This window comes from Phoca vitulina, unplaced genomic scaffold (genome assembly GCF_004348235.1).
Source record: "Phoca vitulina isolate PV1807 unplaced genomic scaffold, GSC_HSeal_1.0 scaffold2, whole genome shotgun sequence".
In the NCBI taxonomy this organism is placed as follows: Eukaryota; Metazoa; Chordata; class Mammalia; order Carnivora; family Phocidae; genus Phoca; species Phoca vitulina.
The window spans coordinates 59,418,018-59,441,167 of record NW_022589705.1 but is presented as its reverse complement, the minus strand read 5'-3'; the positions used below and the strand labels follow the sequence as shown (position 1 = coordinate 59,441,167).

Below are 23,150 nucleotides of genomic sequence, written 5' to 3'. Positions count from 1 at the left end.
CCAAGGGCAACGACTGTATATTATTTATTATCAGAGTCTAGGAGCATGTTAGGTGCTCAGTATGTTTTTGTTTAAATTAATTGATAAATGAATTTTTGCAGTGCTCTGTTGTGAGAAAAATCTAACTATATTTGCTTCTATTTATTATCTCCTTCTGTATTTCTAGTTCATGAAGCCTGGACTTGAGAATTCAAGAGACTACCCTGACTTGGCAAAAGAAGCAGGTAATATAGAAAATTTAGATCTTTGAACATTGGACTTATTGTGTCATCTGCCTTGATTGTGGAACCTTGGAACCATAAAAAGAAGCTGAGTCAAGGGAGAAGGACCTATACAGACAATTGCCTAGTGATTCATTAGGAAGGACAAAGGGAGAAGAGCTTGGGCATTCTTAGCTAGATAACCAGGGCAAACAGTGGCCTGTGATTTTATGTACTGTCCAACTGTTTGCTGGGACATCAAAGGGCTCTGTGGGAGTCTCCCCTTCCCCCCCACAATAATGATGTTCTTTCCAATTTTGTCCTTTAGATGTGCAGTGGAGCCACAGAGATGAGTAAGGACCTTGAGGTTAAGGAGCTTTAAGACTTTGGGATTTAATATATTTATAGTTAGGTATACAGTTAGAACAGAAAATGTTAAGTATCAAAAAGGAGGTGTGAAAAAAGTAGTAGCTTAGCGGAAGAAACATTTACTTCTGAATGGAGAGATCTGAGATGAATTGATGAAGGATTTGTCATTTGAATTGAGCATAGACTATTTAGAGGCAGATCTACTCTGGGAAAACTCTAAACTTAATTTTGACCCACCTAAAGCAAATACTCAAAGCACTCTTTGATAAAACCCTTTTGTTTTTATAGGCCAGAAGGCTTTAGCTGATGCACAGATCCCTTATTCAGTAGTGGAACAGGCATGTATTGGCTACGTTTATGGTATGTGGTAAACTATATATTTTAAAAATGTTTCACCTAATCTAGCAGCAACTTCATAAACAATGCAGAGGCGTTTGTGAATTTTAACCCTCCAAACTCAGAATTCAGACTTATTTCCATCATTCCTAGATTTCCCTTATGTGTCAGCCTAGTTTAACATATGTTTTTTGCCATTGTTTATTGCCAAAACAGGAGATAAATTAAAAAGCATTGTTTATCTTTAAAAAAGAAAAAATTACCCATAGTTCTACCATGTAAAGATAATTACTATTCAGAAGATAAATTTTTGTTGTTATCTTAAAATTTGTATTCGTTGACTTTTTTGTATCCAATACATTTTTTAAAAGATTTTATTTATTTGTTTGACAGAGAGAGAGAGAGCGCACAAGCAGGGGGAGCAGGAGAGGGAGAAGCAGGCTCCCCACTGAGCAGGGAGCCCATTGCAGGGCTCGATCCCAGGACTCCAGGATCATGACCTGAGCCGAAGGTAGACGCTCAACCACTGAGCCACCCAGGCACCCCCAATAAAAATTTTTCATTAAACTTTTTCCTAACTAGGAAAAGAGTATAGACTAATTGTAAAAAAAAGAAAGAAATAAGGAAACACAGAAAAACACAAGAAAAAAGTCACCTGTAACCCTATTGTCCAGTCCCGAAGTTATTACCGTTAATTTTTTGATGTATCCTTCAGTGAATATGAATGCATGTAAGTCTGCATGCACATAGAATTTTCTCTTAAAGAAAACAAGGTCCTGGGGTGCCTGGCTGGCTCAGTTGGAAGAGCATGCGACTCTTGATCTCTGGGTCGTGAGTTTGACCCCCATGTTGGGTGTAGAGATTACTTAAATAAATAAAACTTAAAAAAAAAAAAAAGAAGGATCCTAGTACTTTTTGGTAACCTACTTTTCTCATTTTAGTATAGTTCATATTCCCCATTAAATCTTCTTTTAGGGGCTCCTGGGTGGCTCAGTCGTTAAGGTCTGCCTTCGGCTCAGGTCATGATCCCAGGATTCTGGGATCGAGCCCCACGATGGGCTCTCTGCTCAGTGGGAAGCCTGCTTCTCCCTCCCCCACTCCCCCTGCTTGTGTTCCCTCTCTCTCTGTCTCTCTGTCAAAATAAATAAATAAAATCTTAAAAAGAAAAAGATTTAAAAAAAAGTCTTCTTTTATAGTACCATTAACATTTTTTCAATTAAGTTTTTTTTTTTTTTTCTGGAATAGATAAAATATGTACATGGTACAAAAATACCAAAGGTGGATGGTTATATGATGGAGAGTCTCACTCTTATTCCTATCTCCCTGTCTCATGGTTCCCTTCCCTTAGAAAGCCAATTTCACTAATTTCTAGTGTATCTTTGCAGAGGTGATTTGTACATATCCAAGTATGTATGAGTGTGTAAGTTCCCTTTTTCCCTTTCTTTTGTTACACACATGGTAGCATAATAAACTCACTGTTTTGTATCTTGATTTTTTTTTTTTTTTTTTACTTAGTAGTTCTTGGCTACTGTTCCAAATTATATCATTAAGAGCTTCCTTGGTCTTTTTTAAAATGATAACATAAAATTCCATTGAATAGATATATCATATAATCCACCGCCTTTTAAATGACATTTAGAATGTCCCCGGTCTGTTTACAGCATTTTTCATGACTGCATGCTTTTCTAGTCTTGGGGATATTGTAATGATATCCTGTTCTTGGACATTTTATTTATTTATTTATTGGACATTTTAAATTATTTCTAATTTCTAGTTACCATAAAAGGCTATAGTAAGCATTACTGTAGATGAATCTTTGTGTTTAGCTGTGTTTATTTATTTTTTTTGAGATTTCAAGATATCAAGAGCATCCTCAAAGGGAAATTTACTAGGTCAAAGAGATGCACAATGTATTTATTGAAAAGAAGGTCCCGAACCTTGCTGTTTTCCCTGAAGACTTCTGGAGAGTCTGTCCCTTCACATGTTCCCATCAGATTGCTCCAGCATGTCCTGCCTTGATGATTGTGTTACTTGGGAAAGGGAGTCAAATGTATATTCAGCTTGGATCACTGTTTTTCTGGAACACCCTGCCATACAGGATCTTTTAAACTTTTTGAAGTTGTAGAACCTTTATATGAAGAGAAAACCACAGCCTTTTAATCAATTGATGTAGTTTTAAAGATTTATATCTGGGGCACCTGGGTGGCTCAGTCGTTAAGCGTCTGCCTTCAGCTCAGGTCGTGATCCCAGGGTCCTGGGATCGAGTCCCACATCGGGCTCCCTGCTCAGCAGGAAGCCTGCTTCTCCCTCTCCCACTCCCCCTGCTTGTGTTCCTGCTCTCGCTGTCTCTCTCTCTGTCAAATAAATAAATAAAATCTTTAAAAATAAAAAAATAAATAAATAAAAAGATTTATATCTGAAGCAGAAATGAAACATTGCTTCCTTTTTTATCATGGAGTCCTAGAAGATTGAATTGTTTGCTATTACTTGGTCATTTCTCTACTCTCCTATGTCTGTGACATGTAAAGAAAGTACACATATACTGTGTTTTGAGGATTTTTCATATTTGGAGTGTAAATAATGCTTAATGCAAAAACTTTCTGAATAAGATGTCAATAGTTTATTGTTGTGCCTGTGTTATATGCACAAAGGCACAATACTGAAAAAAAAAACCCATAATGTGGTATCATGTTGCATTGCAGCTTCATAAATTCCCATGTTGCAGATATTATATTTTTTGTTTCTTTTTCTATACAGGTGACTCTACCTGCGGGCAGAGGTCTATCTATCACAGTTTGGGACTGACTGGAATTCCTATAATAAATGTCAACAATAACTGTGCTACTGGTTCTACTGCTTTGTTTATGGCCCGGCAGCTGATTCAGGGTGGTAAGGATCGCTTATTTGTCTAGTGTACTGAAATAGGTATGGGGTTATTGCTCTCCTCTTTTATCAGTTCTCCACATGACCATCAGAGGGATTGCTTTATACTGTATTGAGATCTAATTTATGTACCAAAAATTCATCTTTTGAAACTATACAATTCAGTCTTTTTTAGTAGAATTGCAGATTTTACGAACCATCACCACTATCTAGTTTTATTTTATTATTTTTTAAAGATTTTATTATTTATTTGACAGAGAGAATGAGGGAGCACAAGCAGGTGGAGCACAGAGGGAGAGGGAGAAGCAGGCTCCCTGCTGAGCAGGGAGCCCTATGTGGGGCTCGATCGCAGGACCCTGAGATCATGACCTGAGCTGAAGGCAGATGCTTAACCTACTGAGCCACTCAGGTGCCCCTCCACAATCTCGTTTTAGAACATTTTTATCACTGAATAAAGAAACCCTAAACCTATTAGCAGTCACTCCCCATTGTTGGAGTGAGATCATATGATACATGTCTTTCTCTGATTAACTTATTTCGCTTAGCATAATACCCTCTAGTTCCATCCATGTTGTTGCAAATGGCAAGATTTCGGGTTTTTTTTTGATGGCTGCATAATATTCCATTTTATATATATACCACATCTTCTTTATCCATTCATCTGTTGATGGACATCTTGCTCTTTCCATAGTTTTGCTATTGTGGACATTGCTCCTATAAATGTTGGGGTGCACGTACCCCTTTAGATCACTACATTTGTATATTTGGGGTAAATACCCAGTAGTGCAGTTGCTGGGTCGTACAGTTATTGTTTGATAATGCTGGTGTCTTCTGTCCCCCTCACCTTGTTATTTTTCTTTCTCTTCCCCTCCCTTCCCTCCCCCCTTCCCCTCCCCTCCCCTCTCCCTTCCCTCCCCCGTTCCCCTCCCCTCCCTTCCCCTCCCTTCTCTTCCCCTCCCTTGCCTTCCCTTCCCTTCCCTCTTCTCCCCTCCCCTTCTCTTCCTTTCCCTTCAGTAGGCTCCATGCCCAACATGGAGCCCAAGGTGGGGCTTGAACTCACAACCCTAAGATCAAGACCTGACCTGAGATCAAGATTCTTTTTTTTTTTTTTACACATTAAACAACTTTTATTTTATTTATTTATTTATTTTTAAAATTTTATTATGTTATGTTAGTCACCATACAAGACATCATTGGTTTTTTTTTTTGTTTTTTTTTTTAAAGATTTTATTTATTTATTTGACAGAGAGAGAGACAGCGAGAGCAGGAACACAAGCAGGGGGAGTGGGAGAGGGAGAAGCAGGCTCCCCGCTGAGCAGGGAGCCCGATGTGGGACTCGACCCAGGACTCTGGGATCATGACCTGAGCCGAAGGCAGACGCTTAACGACTGAGCCACCCAGGCGCCCAAGACATCATTAGTTTTTGATGTGGTGATCCATGATCCATTGTTTTCGTATAATACCCAGTGCTCCATGCAGTACGTGCCCTCCTTAATACCCATCACTGGGCTAACCAATCCCCCCTCCCCGCTCCCCTCTAAAACCCTGTTTGTTTCTCAGAGTCCATAGTCTCTCATGGTTCATCTCTCCCTCCAATTCCCCCCCGCATTTTTCCCTTCTTTCTCCTAGTGTCCTCCATGCTATTCCTTACGTTCCACAAATAAGTGAAACCATATGATAATTGACTTTCTCTGCTTGACTTATTTCACTTAGCATAATCTCCTCCAGTCCCATCCATGTTGATGTAAAAGTTGGGTATTCATTTTTTCTGATGGCTGGGTAATATTCCGTTGTATATATGGACCACATCTTCTTTACCCATTCATCTGTTGAAGGGCATCTTGGCTCTTTCCACAGTTTGGCTATTGCGGACATTGCTGCTATGAACATTGGGGTGCATACGGCCCTTCTTTTCACTACATCTGTGTCTTTGGGGTAAATACCCAGGAGTGCAATTGCTGGGTCATAGGGTGGCTCTATTTTTAAATTTTTGAGGAACCTCCACACTGTTTTCCAAAATGGCTGTACCAACTTGCATTCCCACCGACAGTGTAAGAGGGTTCCCCTTTCTCCACAACCTCTCCAACATTTGTTGTTTCTTTCCCTGTCCATTTTTGCCATTCTAACTGGTGTAAGGTGGTATCTCAATGTGGTTTTGATTTGAATTTCCCTGATGGCTAATGATGATGAACATTTTTTCATGTGTCTTTTAGCCATTTGTATGTCTTCTTCAGAGAAGTGTCTTTTCATATCTTCTGCCCACTTTTTGACTTGATTATTTGTTTTTGGGTGTTGAGTTTGAGAAGTTCTTTATAGATCTTGGACCAGCCCTTTATCTGTAGTGTCATTTGCAAATATCTTCTCCCATTCTGTGGGTTGCCTCTTTGTTTTGTTGACTGTTTTCTTTGCTGTGCAGAAGATTTTTATCTTGATGAAGTCCCAAAAGTTCATTTTTGCTTTTGTTTCACCAGCTTTTGGAGATGTATCTTGAAAGAAGTTGCTGTGGCTGATGTCAAAGAGGTTACTGCCCATGTTCTCCTCTAGGATTTTGATGGATTCCTGTCTCTCATTGAGGTCTTTCATCCACTTTGAGTTTATCTTTGTGAATGGTGTTAGAGAATGGTCGAGTTTCATTCTTCTGCATGTGGCTGTCCAATTTTCCCAGCACCATTTATTGAAGAGACTGTCTTTTTTCCATTGCATGTTTTTTCCTGCTTTGTCAAAGATTATTTGACCATAGAGTTGAGGGTCCATATCTGGGTTCTCTATTCTGTTCCATTCGTCTGTATGTCTGTTTTTGTGCCAGTACCATGCTGTCTTGGTGATCACAGCTTTGTAATATAGCTCGAAATCGGGCACCGTGATGCCCCCAGCTTTGTTTTTCTTTTTCAACATTTCCTTGGCGATTCGGGGTCTTTTCTGATTCCATACAAATTTTAGGATTGTTTGTTCCAGCACTTGGAAAAATGTCATTGGAATTTTGATCGGGATGGCATTGAAGGTGTAGATTGCTCTGGGTAGCATAGACATTTTAACAATGTTTATTCTTCCGATCCATGAGCATGGAATATTTTTCCATCTTTTTGTGTCTTCTTCAATTTCTTTCATGAGTGTTTTGTAGTTCCTAGAGTATAGATCCTTTACCTCTTTGGTTAGGTTTATTCTGAGGTATCTTATGGTTTTTGGTGCTATTGTAAATGGAATCGTTTCTCTAATTTCTCTTTCTACAGTTGCGTTGTTAGTGTATAAGAAAGCAACTGATTTCTGTGCATTGATTTTGTATCCTGCCACATTACTGAATTGCTGCATGAGTTCTAGTAATTTGGGGGTGGAGTCTTTTGGGTATTCCACATAAAGTATCATGTCGTCTGCGAAAAGAGAGAGTTTGACTTCTTCTTTGCCCATTTGAATACCTTTTCTTTCTTTTTGTTGTCTGATTGCTGTTGCTAGGACTTCTAGTACTATGTTGAACAATAGTGGTGAGAGTGGGCATCCTTGACGTGTTCCTGATCTTAAGGGAAAGGCTCTCAGCTTTTCCCCATTGAGGATGATATTTGCTGTGGGTTTTTCATAGATGGATTTTATGAACTTGAGGAATGTTCCCTCTATCCCTATACTCTGAAGAGTTTTAATCAGGAAAGGATGTTGTATTTTGTCAAATGCTTTTTCTGCATCAATTGAGAGGACCATATGGTTCTTCTCCCTCCTCTTATTAATGTGTTCTATCACATTGATTGATTTGCGAATGTTGAACCATCTTGCATCCCGGGGATAAATCCCACTTGGTCGTGGTGGATGATCCTTTTAATGTATTGTTGGATCCTATTAGCTAGGATTTTGTTGAGGATTTTGGAATCCATATTCATCAGGGATATCGGTCTGAAATTCTCCTTTTTGATGGGGTCTTTGCCTGGTTTGGGGATTAAGGTAATGTTGGCCTCATAGAATGAGTTTGGAAGTTTTCCTTCTGTTTCTATTTTTTGAAACAGCTTCAGAAGAATAGGTATTATTTCTTCTTTGAATGTTTGGTAGAATTCCCCAGGGAATCCATCAGGCCCTGGACTCTTGTTTTTTGGGAGGTTTTTGAACACTGCTTCAATCTCGTTACTGGTTATTGGCCTATTCAGGTTGTCAGTTTCTTCCTGTTTCAGTCTTGGCAGCTTATAGGTTTCCAGGAAGGCCTCCATTTCATCCAGATTGCTCAGTTTATTGGCATATAGTTGTTGATAATAATTTCTAATAATTGTTTCTATTTCCTTGGTGTTAGTCGTGATCTCTCCCCTTTCATTCATAATTTATTAATTTGGGTCCTTTCTCTTTTCTTTTGGATAAATCTGGCCAGTGGTTTATCGATCTTATTAATTCTTTCAAAGAACCAACTTCTAGTTTCGTTGATCTGATCTACTGTGTTTCTGGTTTCTAATTCATTGATCTCTGCTTTAATTTTAATTATTTCTCTTCTAATGCATGGCTTAGGCATCATTTGTTGCTTTTTCTCTAGTTCTTTAAGGTGTAGAGTTAGTTGGTGAATTCGGATTTTTCTATTTTTTTGAGTGAGGCTTGGATGGCTATGTATTCCCCCCTTAGGACCGCCTTTGCAGTATCCCATAGGTTTTGGACCGATGTGTTTTCGTTCTCATTGATTTCCATGAATTGTTTAAGTTCTTCTTTGATTTCCTGGTTGACCCAAACATTCTTGAGCAGAGTGGTCTTTAGCTTCCAAGTGTTTGAATTTCTGCCAAATTTTTTCTTGTGATTGAGTTCTAGTTTTAAAGCATTGTGGTCTGAGAATATGCAGGGAATAATCTCAATCTTTTGGTATCGGTTGAGACCTGATTTGTGACCCAGTATGTGGTCTATTCTGGAGAAAGTTCCATGTGCACTCGAGAAGAATGAGTATTCTGTTGTTTTAGGGTGGAATGTTCTGTAAATATCTATGAGGTCCATCTGGTCCAATGTATCATTCAAAGCTCTTGTTTCCTTGTTGATTTTCTGCTTAGATGATCTGTCCAGTGCTGAGAGTGGAGTATTGAGGTCTCCTACAATTAACGTATTGTTATCAATATGACTCTTTATTTTGGTTAACAGTTGGCTTATGTAGATGGCTGCTCCCATGTTGGGGGCATAGATATTTACAATTGTTAGATCTTCTTGTTGGATAGACCCTTTAAGAATGATATAGTGTCCTTCTGTGTCTCTAATTACAGACTTTAGTTTAAAATCTAATTTGTCTGATATAAGAATTGCTACCCCAGCTTTCTTTTGAGGTCCGCTGGCATGGAAGATGGATCTCCATCCCTTCACTTTCAGTCTGGATATATCTTTAGGTTCAAAATGAGTCTCTTGTAGGCAGCATATGAATGGGTCCTGTCTTTTTTTTTTTTTTTTTTAGATTTTTTTTTTATTTATTTGAGAGAGAGAGAGAAACAGCATGAGAAGGGGGAGGGTCAGAGGGAGAAACAGGCTCCCTGCCAAGCCGGGAGCCCGATGTGGGACTCGATCCCAGAATTCCGGGATCATGACCTGAGCCAAAGGCAGTCGCTTAACCAACTGAGCCACCCAGGCGCCCGGGTCCTTTCTTTTTATCCAATCTGCAACCCTGTGCCATTTTATGGGAGCATTTAGGCCATTCACTTTGAGAGTGATTATTGAAAGATATGAATTAATTGTCATCATGTTGCCTGTGAAGACGTTGTTTTTATAGATTGTCCCTGTAAATTGCTGTTGTATATCACTCTTGGGGTCTTTCTCCTTTTATAGAACCCCCCTTAATATTTCTTGCAGGGCTGGCTTAGTGGTCACATATTCTTTCAGTTTCTGCTGGTTGTGGAAGCTCTGCATCTCTCCATCCATTCTAAATGAAAGCCTTGCCGGATAAAGTATTCTTGGCTGCATGTTCTTCTCATTTAGTACCCTGAATATGTCTTGCCATGCCTTTCTGGCTTGCCAGGTCTCTGTGGATAGGTCTGACGTTATTCTGATGTTCCTCCTTCTGTACATAAGGCATCTCTGCCCCCTAACTGCCCTCAAGATGGTTTCCTTGGTTCTAAGATTTGCAAGTTTTACTATTACATGCCGGGGTGTTGGCCTGTTTTCCTTGATCTTGGGAGGGGTCCTCTCTGCCTCTAGGATGTGAATGTTTGTCTCATTCCCCAGATTAGGGAAGTTCTCAGCTACGATTTGCTCAAATACATCTTCTAGTCCTCTCTCTTTCTCCACTCCCTCCGGGATTCCAATTATTCTGACATTGGAACGCTTCATGGTGTCACTTATTTCTCTGATTCTATTTTCATGGATTCTGAGTTGTTTTTCCCTGGCCTCCTCTTTTCCCTTTTTATCTATTATATTCTCTTCCAGGTTGCTTATTCGCTCTTCTGCCTCAGTTACCCTAGCTGTTAGATTATCTATATTGGATTGGATCTCATTGATAGCATTTTTAAGTTCTGCCAATTCAGCTTTCATTTCTGCCCTTAGAGACTCTATGTTGCCATTAATTGATTTCTCCATTCTAGCCATTGTCTTCACAATTGCTAGCCTGAATTCCGTCTCTGACATCTTGGTTATATCTGCATCCATTTGTAAATCTGCAGCATAAGTCATAATCTCTGAGTCTTTTCTATTTTGGGGGCTCCTCCTCCTAGTCATTCTGTTGATGGGTGTTTGAGGGAGTGTATAGAGTCCAAATTATTGACCAGAACCCAAGCAAGATGCACCTGGTTTCTTGGGACCTTAGGGTTGCTGGCCTCTTGTTTTCCCAGCCTGTCTTCTGTGGGAGGGGCCTGCCGCGCTGTTACTCAGGCAACCCTGTTTGGGCGGAGTTGCCCTGCCCCCCTGTGGCGGGGGATGAGCTCAGCGGAAATCAGTTTTGGGGGCTTTTGTTCTCTGGCGGCTTTCCGCATCTCTTCCGCCAGTCAGAGCAGAAGAGACCGTTTCCAACCCTCTGCCTTAGAGCAGAGAGACCACAGTCTGTTCTTCAGTGAGCCCTCCAGGCCACACTGTCTCTGTTTCTGTCCGTGCTGCTATAAACTGCAGCGTCTGGGTTGTGCGCCCCTCTGCAGTGCTCCCAGTCCTGCCTCCAGGTCGGGGCATGTCTCTGCCCTTTGTGCTTCTAAAACCGCCAGCCGCTCCCAGTTCGCAGGCACGACCCCGCTGCTCCGGGTTTCCGCCCGGGGGCTGCCCTAAAGTCCTTTCCCCGCCGCTACCGGTCTGTGAGTCTGTGCCCGTCCGCAGCGCGCGAGGCTGTCACTCACCGGCGGTGTAGGATCCCCAGGGCCAGGCACCCTCCCACTGCCGTTTATCCTCCGATATCTGCCCGCGGAATCACGGCTCCTTGCTTCGTACCTCAAAACCAACTACCTGCGATATTCTGTTTGTAGAGATCCAGATCTTCTTACATCTAAGGCTGGTTTCGTGGGTGCTCAGAGTGGTCTGGTAGATACCCAGCTCAATTCCGGGGACCAGTTGAAATAGGGTCCCCTACTCCTCCGCCATCTTTCCTCTCTCCTGAGATCAAGATTCTTAACCAACTGAGCTACCCACGCACCCCTTTCTTTTCCTTTTCTTTTTTTTTTAAAGAAAAATTTTAGTAATTCCTGTTTTGATGTTCAGTTGAACTTTAACATCATTTTTTTAGGCATCCCCTCCCTCCAGAAATAATTCTGTTAAGATTTTGATTAGGATCCTTTAAAAATTTTTTTTAAATTTTATTTAGTGTTTTAAAATTCAAAATTAGCTGTTTATATTTCTTTTTCACTGAATCATATTTCCATATTAGTAAAAAGTTTTGTTAGCATATTGGGAATCAAAAGAAGAATTCAATACTTTCCTAATTTTTCCTCTTATCTAGAATCATGTAGGGCACCTGGGGGGCTCAGTCGCTTAGGCATCTGCCTTCAGCTCAGGTCATGATCCCAGGGTTCTGGGATTGAGCCCCATACCGGTTCCCTGCTGGGTGGGAAGTCTGCTTCTCTCTCTCCTGCTGCCCCTCCCCACAGCTCGTGCTCTCTGTCTCTTTTTCTCAAATAAATAAATAAATCTTTAAAAGAAATAGAATCATGTAAGAACTTTCCCTAATTTTTCGCTTATTAAACATTTTGTAGGATTATAGCATCTTTTTCCATTTTATATAAATTAAAGTATTTAATGGTTTTGTTAGGTGTCTGAAAATTTAATTTTTCATAATAATTACATTTTCTTTCAAGGTATGGCAGATTGTGTCTTGGCTCTTGGGTTTGAGAAGATGGAGAAGGGATCCCTTCTAACAAATGTGAGTCTTATTTACTGTTATTCTGGAGTTTTATAACACTGTGAGAAAACTTTTCCCGTTTGACTACTATGAATAGAACCTGTTAATAAGCAACATAAAGCGTAACTTGGCATAGTTACTAAATGAGCTGATAGAATTCACAATCTGAAAAGTGACATTGCATATGTATGTATAAATTCTGGTATGTTAGAACAGTAAAGAATCATAGAGATGATTTGGTTTAGCTTCTTTACATTGTCAATGATGAAACTGATGTTCAGAGAGGTCAAATAATTGAATTTGAGGTGACTTACCTATTTAATTTGAGAGGCATTAATTCAAAAATTAATTCCATTTAACAAATTGAAGAGGATTACTAAAGTATGGGACTTCTGATTCTGGTAGTGGGAAGCCAGGTTATTTGAACCAGTTCTCCTGATGACAACTAAAATATTTGAATAGAATATAAACAAAAAATCCTAAAGGCATTGAAGTGTTAAAGAGAGAAGAGAAATTGCAGGTGAATGCCAGAGAATTAAGATCAGTATTTGAAGCTGCTTTTGCCTTGAATGCCTTTTCATCAGGAAGCTGTGAGATTCAGTTTTGACGGCCCCCTAAAATGAAGAGGAAAGTAGTCAAAATTCAGGTCCTCCTATGATCAGAAGTGTAATAACCACTTCCCACAATAAAATAGGGGCTCTGTGGGGATAAATCCTTTGGGTAAGGGTGAACCCAAAGAAAAACTGTCCTCCTCCCCTATGTCCTCTTTTCCCCACTTTCATGAGATTACAAGGAGAGTTGACTTGGCCCTGAGCAGAGCAAGGGAGAAAAAAGAGAAGGAAAGAAATCCCCCAGAAAAACCTTTCATTGATAATTAATAAACCAGAAGCTATTCCTCATTGAGATTGCTACCAAAATTCTTATTACAGGGCAGTCCAAGAAACCTTAAACCTTGAATTGAGTCTAAATTGGTTCCAGAAGGCACCTAACAGACACAAGTGTGAATTTGCTTTTGGAGGAAAGCGTTTTCTTTTGGAGGCTTTGAGAACTCTTCAAGTAACTTTCTAAGACACACAGTCAAAGATAACCAGGCATTAAAGAAACAGGGCACCATAATTGAGAACCAGGAGAAAGAAGGCATAGTAAAAAGTGATCTCTGAAGACCTCAGAAACTGGATTTATTGAACACAGATTTAGACACACTTACCATGTTTGAAGAAATAAAAGACAAGCTTGGAAATATCCCAAGGGCATAGGGAAGCTGTGAAAAGGGACATTATAGGCATGAAAAAAATAGAGTTTATAGAAAAGAAAAATAAAATAATTAAAATCAAGAAATCAGAAGGTAGGTTTGATAGCAGATTACCCATAACTAAAAAGAGAATTAGTGAAACTGGATTAGATTAGAAATAATTATCTAGGGGCGCCTGGGTGGCTCAGTCGTTGGGCATCTGTCTTCGGCTCAGGTCATGATCCTGGGGTCCTGGGATCGAGTCCCACATCGGGTTCCCTGCTCAGCGGGAAGCCTGCTTCTCCCTCTCCCACTCCCCCTGCTTGTGTTCCTTCTCTCGCTGTATCTCTCTCTGTCAAATAAATAAATAAAATCTTAAAAAAAAAATTATCTAGAATACACTCTAAAAAGTATTCTTATCTTTTAGAAAAAAGATGAAAAATTGGCAGGAAGTTAAGATAAATGGAGGATAGTGTGATAAGATATAATTATGTTTAATTGAATTAATGGAGAAGAAGTGGTGAGAGAGAAAATAAGGCATGGACATTTTATCTTCTCTAAAAACCAGCCTTGAGTTTCACTGATCTTTTCTGTTTTCTTTTTACTCTCTCATTTATTTCCAACCTGATCTTTGTTATTTTCTTCTCTCTACTAACTTTGGGCCTAGTTTGGGTGTCTTTTTCTTGTTCCTTGAGGTGTGTAAAGTTAAATGTTTTGTTTGTTTTTGTGTGGTTTTTATTGAGATCTTGTTTTCAGTGTAGGAGTTTATCATTATGAACTTCCCTCTTAGAACTGCTTTTGCTGCATCCTGTAAATTTTGGTATGTTGTATTTCCATTTTTATTCATCTTAAGATTTTTTTTTATTTCTTTTTTTTATTTCTTTGACCCATTGGTTGTTCAGTAGCGTGTTGTTTCATTTCCACATATTTATGAATTTTCTAGCTTTCTTCTTGTAGTTGATTTCTAGTTTTATACCATTGTGGTTGGAAAAGATGCTTGATGATTTCAGTCTTCTTAAATTTATTAAGACTTGTTTTGTGGCCTACCACATCATTTATTCTGGAGAATGTTCCATGTGTACCACAGAAAAATGTATATTCTATTGCTTTTGGATGGAATGTTCTGTATATGTCTGTTAAGTCCATCTGGTCCAATGTTTTATTGATTTTCTGTCTGAATAATCTATCTATTGATGAAAGTAGGGTATTAAAGTTTTCTATACTATTATTGCATTGCTGTCTGTTTCTCCTGTTAGGTCTGTTGACATTTGGTTTATATATTTAGGTGCTCCTGTGTTAGGTGCATGAATAATTACAGATGTTATGTCATCTTGTTGGATTAACCCCTTTATCATGGTTTTGAGGTTTTTTTTTTTAATTTTTATTTTTTTAAGGGTTTCTTTTTTTTTTTTTAATATTTTATTTATTTATTTGACAGAGAGGGACACAGCGAGAGAGGGAACACAAGTAGGGGGATTGGGAGAGGGAGAAGCAGGCTTCCTGCGGAGCAGGGAGCCCAATACGGGGCTTGATCCCAGGACCCTGGGATCATGACCTGAGCCGAAGGCAGACGCTTAACGACTGAGCCACCCAGGTGCCCCTGGTTTTGAGGTTTTAAACCTGAGTTAAAATAATAAGACCAAACATAATTATACTTTAATATGTATATCAGCATGTGAATGTAGAGAAGAGCCAAAATAATGAAGTGGTTTTTTTTAGATTGAATATTTGAATTTAGGTGTAACAAATAGAAGTGGGTTTTAGTTTATCCTATATAGTGACCTTTGTCTCTTATTATAGTCTTTGTCTTAAAATCTGTTTTATCTGATATAACTATAGCAACTTCAGCTTTCTTTTGGTTTTTATTTGCGTAGAATGTCTTTTTCCATCCCTTTACTTTTAATCTGTGTGTCTTTACATCTGAAAGTGAGTCTCTTATAGGCAGCATATGGATGGGTCTTGTTTTTTTATCCATTCAGCCACTCTATCTCTTGATTGGAGAATTTAGTTCATTTACATTTAAAGTAATTATTGATAGGTATGGACTTATTGCCATTTTGTTAATTGTTTTCTGGCTGTTTTATAGAGCATAGGCATTATTTGAAGAGATAATGGCTACTAATTTTCTTGAACTGGCAAAGGACACTATCTGCAGATTGAAAAATCCCAGTGAATCCAAATTAGGATAAATAAAAAGAAACCCCACAATGAAACTACAAAACAAAACAAAACAAAAAAACAAAACAAAAGCAAAGGGAATAGTGGGGTGAGTATTAGTATTGTCTTTTTTTTTTTTTTTTTAAGATTTATTTATTTGAGAGAGGGAGAAAGAGCATGAGCAGGAGGGGCAGAGGGAGGGGGAGAGAGAATCCCAAGCAGACTCCACACTGAGCATGGAGCCCGACTCGGGGCTGGATCTCACAACCCTGAGATCATGACCTGAGCTGAAACCAAGAGACAGATGCTCAACCAGCTTTGCCACCCAGGCACCCCTAGTGTTGTCTTTATATGAAGAATATTACTAGAACAGAAGGTTATAGATATTTGTTTTGTATATGTATGGATATTGAGTTTTGGGCTTATGTCACCTTTAGAATAGTCTTACATTCTGTTTGTAAAAACGCAATTTTAAAAACTTTTTTTTTTTTTAAAGTAAGCTCTAGGCCCAACATGGGGCTTGAATTCACGACCCCAAGATCAAGAGTCACATGCCCCACTGACTGAGCCAGCCAGGCGCCCCAGTTTTTAAAACTTTTCAAAGCAGTTTTAAAGCAATTGCAAGCAACTTTTTTTTTTTTTTTTTAAGATTTTATTTATTTATAAACGATAGAGAGAGAGAGAGAGAGATTGGCAGAGGGAGAAGCTGGCTCCCCGCTGAGCAGGGAGCCCGATGCGGGACTCGATCCCAGGACTCTGGGATCATGACCTGAGCCGAAGGCAGACGCTTAACCATCTGAGCCACCCAGGCGCCCTGCAAGCAACTTTTAAAGCAATTTTTGGCAATTTAGTGATTGAAGGCCTTTGAGTTTGATTATCAACATGATTTTAAAGATTTCTATTTTAGTTTAATCCATTTTCTTCATTTTAAAAGTAATCTTCATTTCAGTAATAATCATTTAGTAATGGTTCCTACTTTTTAGTTTTGTTTCTCTAGTGGCAAGTAGGCAATTTCTGATATAAATGTATTTTTTTTCAAGGGGAATTGCTTCTTAAATTATATACTTGATGACTATTTAAAATATGAATATGTAGGAATTGATCTCTGGTAAAAACAGATTTTTCTATAGAAGGCAGTACAATATAAAACTAGAATCATTGTGTGTGTGTGTTTTTAAAAAGATTTATTTATTTTAGAGGGGGGCAGGGGCAAAGGGAGAGAGAAAGAGAATCTCAAGCAGACTCTATACTGAGCCAGGAGCCTGATATGGGGCTTGATCCCATGACCCTGAGATCATGACCTGAGTTGAAACCAAGAGTCGGTTGCTCAGCTGTCTGTACCACCCAGGCGCCCATTTTTTTTTTTTTTTTAAGTTTTATTCATTGAAGTAATCACTATACCCAACATGGGACTTGAACTCATGACCTCAAGATCAAGAGTCCCATGCTCTTCTGACTGAGCCAGCCAGCCTCCCCTAAAACTAGAATCATTGTTAGAAAATGAGTTGAAGATAACTTTTAGCCTCTTCATCTAAGATTATACTATTATTTAACTTATGAGGTCAATCTGATTCAGTTCTCTCTGTTCAAACATTAAGGGACCTCTACATCAAATAAAATTAAATACATGTAATAATATCTCTTAGTATTGGTGAGAGTGTCTGGCACATAATAGGCATTCAAATCAATAAGAGCTATTTCCCTTTTTCCCTTAGAGAGCTTTTTAAGAAAGTGGGAAATGTTGGGGCGCCTGGGTGGCTCAGTCGTTAAGCATCTGCCTTCAGCTCAGGTCATGATCCCAGAGTCCTGGGATCGAGCCCCCATCAGGCTCCCTGCTCGGCAGGAAGCTTGCTTCTCCCTCGGGTGGTGCAGTCAGTTAAGCTCCCAACTCTTTGTTTTCAGCTCAAGTCATGATCTCAGGGTTGTGGGATTGAGCCCTGTGTCAGGGTCCGCACTCAGTGCGGAGTCTGCTTAAGATTTTCTCTCCCTCTGCCCCTCCCCACACCGTGCTCTCTCTCTCTCTCTCTAAAATACATAAAATGAATCTTTAAAAAAACCCAAAAACACTCAAGCAGCATATCACAAATTTTCTTATGTCAAGCTTTTATTTTCATTTATTTCAAATTATTTTAAAATTTCCAAAAAAAGGGATGCCTGGGTGGTTAAGCATCTGCCTTCGGCTCAGGTCATAAACCTGGGCTCCTGAGAATGAGCCCTGTATCGGGCTCCCTGCTCAGCGGGGAGCCTGCTTCTCCTTCTCCCTCTGCCCCTCCCCACTGCTTGTGCTCTCTCTCTCTCTCAAATAAATAAATAAAATCTTTAAAAAAATTAAAAAAAAAAAAAAGAAAGAAAGAGAGAGATAAACCAGAAAACAGACTCTTAACTATAGAGAACAAACTGATGGTTACCAGAGGAGTGCTGAGTGGGGAGGATGGGTTTAATGGGTGATGGATATTAAGGAGGGCACTTGTGATGAGCACTGGTTGTTGTATGTAAGTGATGAATCACTAAATTCTACACCTGAAACTAATATTACACTGTATGTTAACTAACTGGAATCTAAATAAAAACTTGAAAAAAAAATTCCATTGTGATTTTTCTCTCACCCATGTGTTAGAAGTGTGTTGCTTAATTTTTCAAGTATTTGGGCATTTTCAGATATCTTTCTGTTATTTGTTTCCATTTTAAATCTCTGTGGTCAGAGAATATACTTTGTATGATGTGAATACTTTTTAATTTACTGAGACTTACTTTTTGGCTCAGGATATGGTCTGTTTTGGTAAATAGTCTCTGTGCACTTGAATATGTACTCTGATGTTATTGGGTAGAGTGTTCTATAAATGCTAAATCACATTGATTGTTAATATTGATCAAGTCTTCTATATCCTTATTGATATTTCTGTCCACTTGTTCTATCAGTTATTGAGAGGGGGTATTGAGAACCGCTAAATCTGTGGGTTTGTCTATTTCTTTCACTTCTATCAGTGTTTGTTTCATGTATTTTGAAGCTCTGATATTAGGCATAGTAACATTTAGGATTGTTAGGTACTTGATAAATTGACCCTTTCATCATTGTGGGATAGCCCTCTTCTATCCCATGTAGTGTTCCTTGATCTTAGATCTATTTTGTCTGTTATTGACGTAGGCATTTCAGCTTTCTGTTGAATAGAATTAGAATAGTATGTCTTTTCCCATCCTTTTGCCTATTTCTGTCTTTATGTTTGATTTAGTTTTTTTTTTTTAATTGAGGTATAATTGACATATACAATTATATTAGTTTCAGGTATACAACATAATGATTCAATGTTTGCATATATTGTGAAATGATCACCACAATAAGTCTGGTTAATGTTTGTCACCAAATATAGTTATAGATTTTTTTTTGAGAGGCAAATGAGCATTTATTTGGGATTAAAGAATTGCACTGTGGGGAGGACAAATTCAAGTAAATACCCAAATAGGATTCCCACTTGTCGGGTGAAAGCAACAGGTTTTTAGAGGAAGAGGTAGGGAGCAATTACCTGAGTTGAATAAAAGGGGAAAAAAGGTTTTCTATTTATGTTTACAAGCCAAATTACTCTGGGTTATACATTAACTGTTGACTTTTTCCCCAGAAAGTCCATAACAATCAGTCTTGTAATCAGGGTGTCTGTTCTCCTGGTGACTTCTCAAACAATTGCTTAACATAATTACCATTTTGTCCAGAAGGTTTCAGCCAGTTCAAACAAAAGCAAGTAAGGCGGTTTCTCTACAATGTCTGCTCCAACTCTGTTTTATTTATTTATTTTTAATTTTAATTTTTTTAAATATTTATTTATTTATTTATTAGAGAGTGAGCGAGAGAGAAACAGCATGAGAGGGGAGAGGGTCAGAGGGAGAAGCAGGCTCCCCGCTGAGCCGGGAGCCCGATGTGGGGCTCAATCCCAGGACCCTGGGATCATGACCTGAGCTGAAGGCAGTCACTTAACCAACTGAGCCACCCAGGCGCCCTCCAACTCTGTTTTAAAGTGGCTCTAGTCCTGTCAGTTTTCCACAAGATCGTGAGGCAGGTAGACTTGTTTTCTTACGATGAGAACTTTTAAGATTTATAGTCTTAGCAGTTTTTGAATATACAATGCAGTATTATTGACTATAGTCACCATGTTGTACATTATATCTCCATAACTTTTTTTTTTTTTAATTTTTATTTATTTGACAGAGAGAGACAGCGAGAGAGGGAACACAAGCAAGGGGAGAGGGAGAGGGAGAAACAGGCTTCCCGCGGAGCAGGGAACCCGATGCGGGGCTCGATCCCAGGACCCTGGGATCATGACCTGAGCCGAAGGCAGACGCTTAACGACTGCGCCACCCAGGCGCCCTTCTCCATAACTTTTTAAAAGATTTTATTTTTAAGAAACCTCTATACCCAGTGTGGGGCCTGAACTCACAACCCTGAGATCAAGAGTTGCATGCTGTACTGACTGAGCCAGCCAGGCACTGCCCCTATGACTTTTTTATAACTGGAAGTTGTACCTTTTGAATACCTTCATCTATTTTGCCTACCTTCTGCCCTCTGCCTCTGACAACTACCAGTCCGTTCTCTGTATCTATGAGCTTAATTAATTAATTAATTTTTAAAGATTTATTTATTTGAAAGAGAGAAAGCATGCATGCATGTGCGAGTGGTGGGGAGGGGCAGAGGCAGAGGGACAGAATCTCAAGCAGACTCCCTGCTGAATGTGGATTCTAACACAGGGCCTGATCTCATGATCATGACCCGAGCTGAAATCAAGAGGCAAATGCTTAACCCACTGAGCCACCCAGGCGCCCCTTATTTATTTTTTTAGATTCCACGTATAAGTGATATCATACGGTATTTGTCATTCTCTAACCTATTGCACTTAGCATAATGTCTCAAGTTCCATCCATGTTATCATAAATGGCAAGATTTCATTCCTCCTCTTATTTTTTTCTAAGTTATCTCTACACCCAATATGGGGCTTGAATTCACAACCCTGAGATCATGAGTTACATGCTCTACTAACGGAGCCAGCCAGGTGCCCCAAGATTTCATTCTTTTTCATGGCCAAATAACATTCCATTATATATATATATATGTATGTATATATGCCCCCCCGCATTTTTCTTTTATTTTTAAAAACTTATTTGAGAGAGAGAGAGATAGAAGGGGGGAAGGGCAAAGGGAGAGAGGAGAGAATCTTAAGCAGACTCCCTGTTGAGCATGGAGCCCACTGTGGGACTTGATCTCATGACCCGAAGATCATGATCTCGAGGTCACAACCTGAGCAGAAACCAAGAGTCATACACTTAACTGACTGTGCCACTCAGGTGCCCCCACCCTGCATTTTCTTTATCCATTCATCCATTGGTGGGTGTTTAGGTTGTTTCCATATCTTGACTATTGTAAATAATGCTGCAGTCAACAACATGGGGATGCATATATTTTTTAGAGTTAGTGTTTTTGTTTTCTTCAGATAAATACACAGAAGTGGAATTGCTGAATCATGTGGTAGTTTTTAAAAAAATTTTTGAGGAACTTCCATACTATTTTTCATAGTGGCTGAGATTTAGGTGCTATTTCACTGTGGTTTTTGAATTAGATTTTTGTAGGCAACATATAGTTGGGTCTTGCTTTTAGCAATATATCAATCTCTGCCTTTTAATTGGGCTTTTTATATCTTTTCATTTAATATGGTTATTGATATATAGGGTTTAAATTAGTGGTTAGCTGAAACTGCTACCTCTGGCTCATACTAGCTTGCAAGATTTGATTGTGCATATCTCTTCTCATCTTTGCTTTCAGTGATTTAAATTAGCTGTGGTAGGAGTATTTACACAACAAAAATTGGTAAATATATCAGTTAGGTCTCTTCCACCCTTGTGAGCCTGTTATTAAGCATTTACTAGGACAACACTGGTTTAAATCTACTGTCTTGCTACTTGTTTTCTTTTTGTTCAATATCTTCTTTGTTCCTTTTTTTGTCTTCTGTTGAGATTTTTTTTTTTTTTTGGTAATTTCACATTAGTTGTTTTATAAGCTCATTAACTGTATCTCTGGTGTTTTGTCTTGCTTTTAGGATTTATAGTATATATCTTTTTTTTCTTATTCAACAGATATCTTTATCATTCTTTTCTCAAGCAGAATATTTTTTGTCTCAAAACATAGTAAATACAATAATTTAACTTTTTAAAAGATGTTTTTATTTTAATCATGTGATGTTTATCATGACAAGTGCGGTCCTTAATCTTTATCACCTATTTCACCCATCCCCCCACCCACCTCCCCTCTGGTAACCATCAGTTTGTCCTCTACAGTTAAGAATCTGTTTCTTGGGGGTGCCTGGGTGGCTCAGTCGTTGGGCGTCTGCCTTCAGCTCAGGTCATGATCCCGCGGTCCTGGGATCGAGCCCTGCATCAGGCTCCCTGCTCCGAGGGAAGCCTGCTTCTCCCTCTCCCACTCCCCCTGCTTGTGTTCCCTCTCTCACTATGTCTCTGTCTGTCAAATAAATAAATAAAATCTTAAAAAAAAAAAAAAGAATCTGTTCCTTGATTTGTCTCTCTTTCTTTTTCCCTTTGCTCCTCTGTTTTGTTTCTTAAATTCCACATATGAGTGAAATCCTATGGTATTTGTCTTTCTCTGACTGACTTATTTCACTTAGGATTATACTCTCTCTCCATCCATGTCATTGCAAACGGCAAGATTTCATTCTTTTTTATCACCATATAATATTCCTGTGTGTGTGTGTGTATCAAATTTTCTTTATCCATTCATCAATCGATGGATACTTGGGCTCTTTTCATATCTTGGCTATTGTAAACAGTGCTGCTATAAGCATAGGGGTGCATGTATCCCTTTGGGTTAGTGTTTTTGTATTCTTTGGGTAAATTCCCGGTAGTGTTGGATCATAAGGTAGGTTTTATTTTTAACTTTTTGAGGAACCCCCATACTGTTTTCCACAGTGACTGGACCAGTTTGCATTCCCACCAACAGTGCAAGAGGATTCCTTTTTCTCCACAACCTTGCCAACACCTGTTGTTTCTAGTATTTTTTATTTTAGCCATTCTGACAGGTGAGAGGTGATATCTCATTGTAGTTTTGATTTGCATTTCCCTGATGGTGCGTGATGATGATTATCTTTTCATCTGTCTGTTGGCCATCTGTATGTTCTCCTTAGAGAAGTGTCTGTTTATGTCTTGTGCCTATTTCTTAAGTGGGTTATTTGTTTTTTGGGTGTTGAGTTTTATAAGTTCTTTATATATTTTGGATATTGACCCTTTATCAGATATGATATTTGCAAATATCTTCTCCCATTCCATAGGTTGCCTTTTAGTTTCGTTGATTGTTTCTTTTGCTGTGCTTTTGTTTCCCTTGTCTCAGGGAACCTTTCCAGAAAAAACATTGCTACAGCTGATGTCGGAGAAATTACTGCCCGTGCTTTCCTAGGATTTTTATGGTTTCAGGTCACACAATTAGGTCTTTAATCTACTTTGAATTTATTTTTGTGTATGGTACAGTTCCATTCTTTTGCATGTTGTTGTCCAGTTTTCCCAACACTATTTGTTGAAGAGACTGTCTTTTTCCCATTGGATGTTCTTTCCTGATTTGTCAAAGATTAATTGACCATCTAATTGTGGGCTTATTTCTGGATTTTCTATTCCGCTCTATTGATCTACATATCTATTTTTGTGGCAGTATCATACTGTTTTGATAACTACAGCTTTGTAATAT

The 23,150-nt window shown here is 38.9% G+C and overlaps 1 protein-coding gene across 1 annotated transcript in view; it reads left to right on the top strand.

Annotated features, from left to right (window-relative positions):
* Positions 1-23,150, top strand: part of SCP2 (sterol carrier protein 2) — a 113,483-nt gene that overhangs the window by 7,973 nt on the left and 82,360 nt on the right. The window contains exons 2-5 of the mRNA XM_032428746.1: positions 167-224; positions 858-929; positions 3,663-3,794; positions 11,990-12,054. Coding sequence (XP_032284637.1) covers positions 167-224; positions 858-929; positions 3,663-3,794; positions 11,990-12,054 — 327 coding nt within the window. The remainder of the gene's footprint in view (positions 1-166; positions 225-857; positions 930-3,662; positions 3,795-11,989; positions 12,055-23,150) is intronic.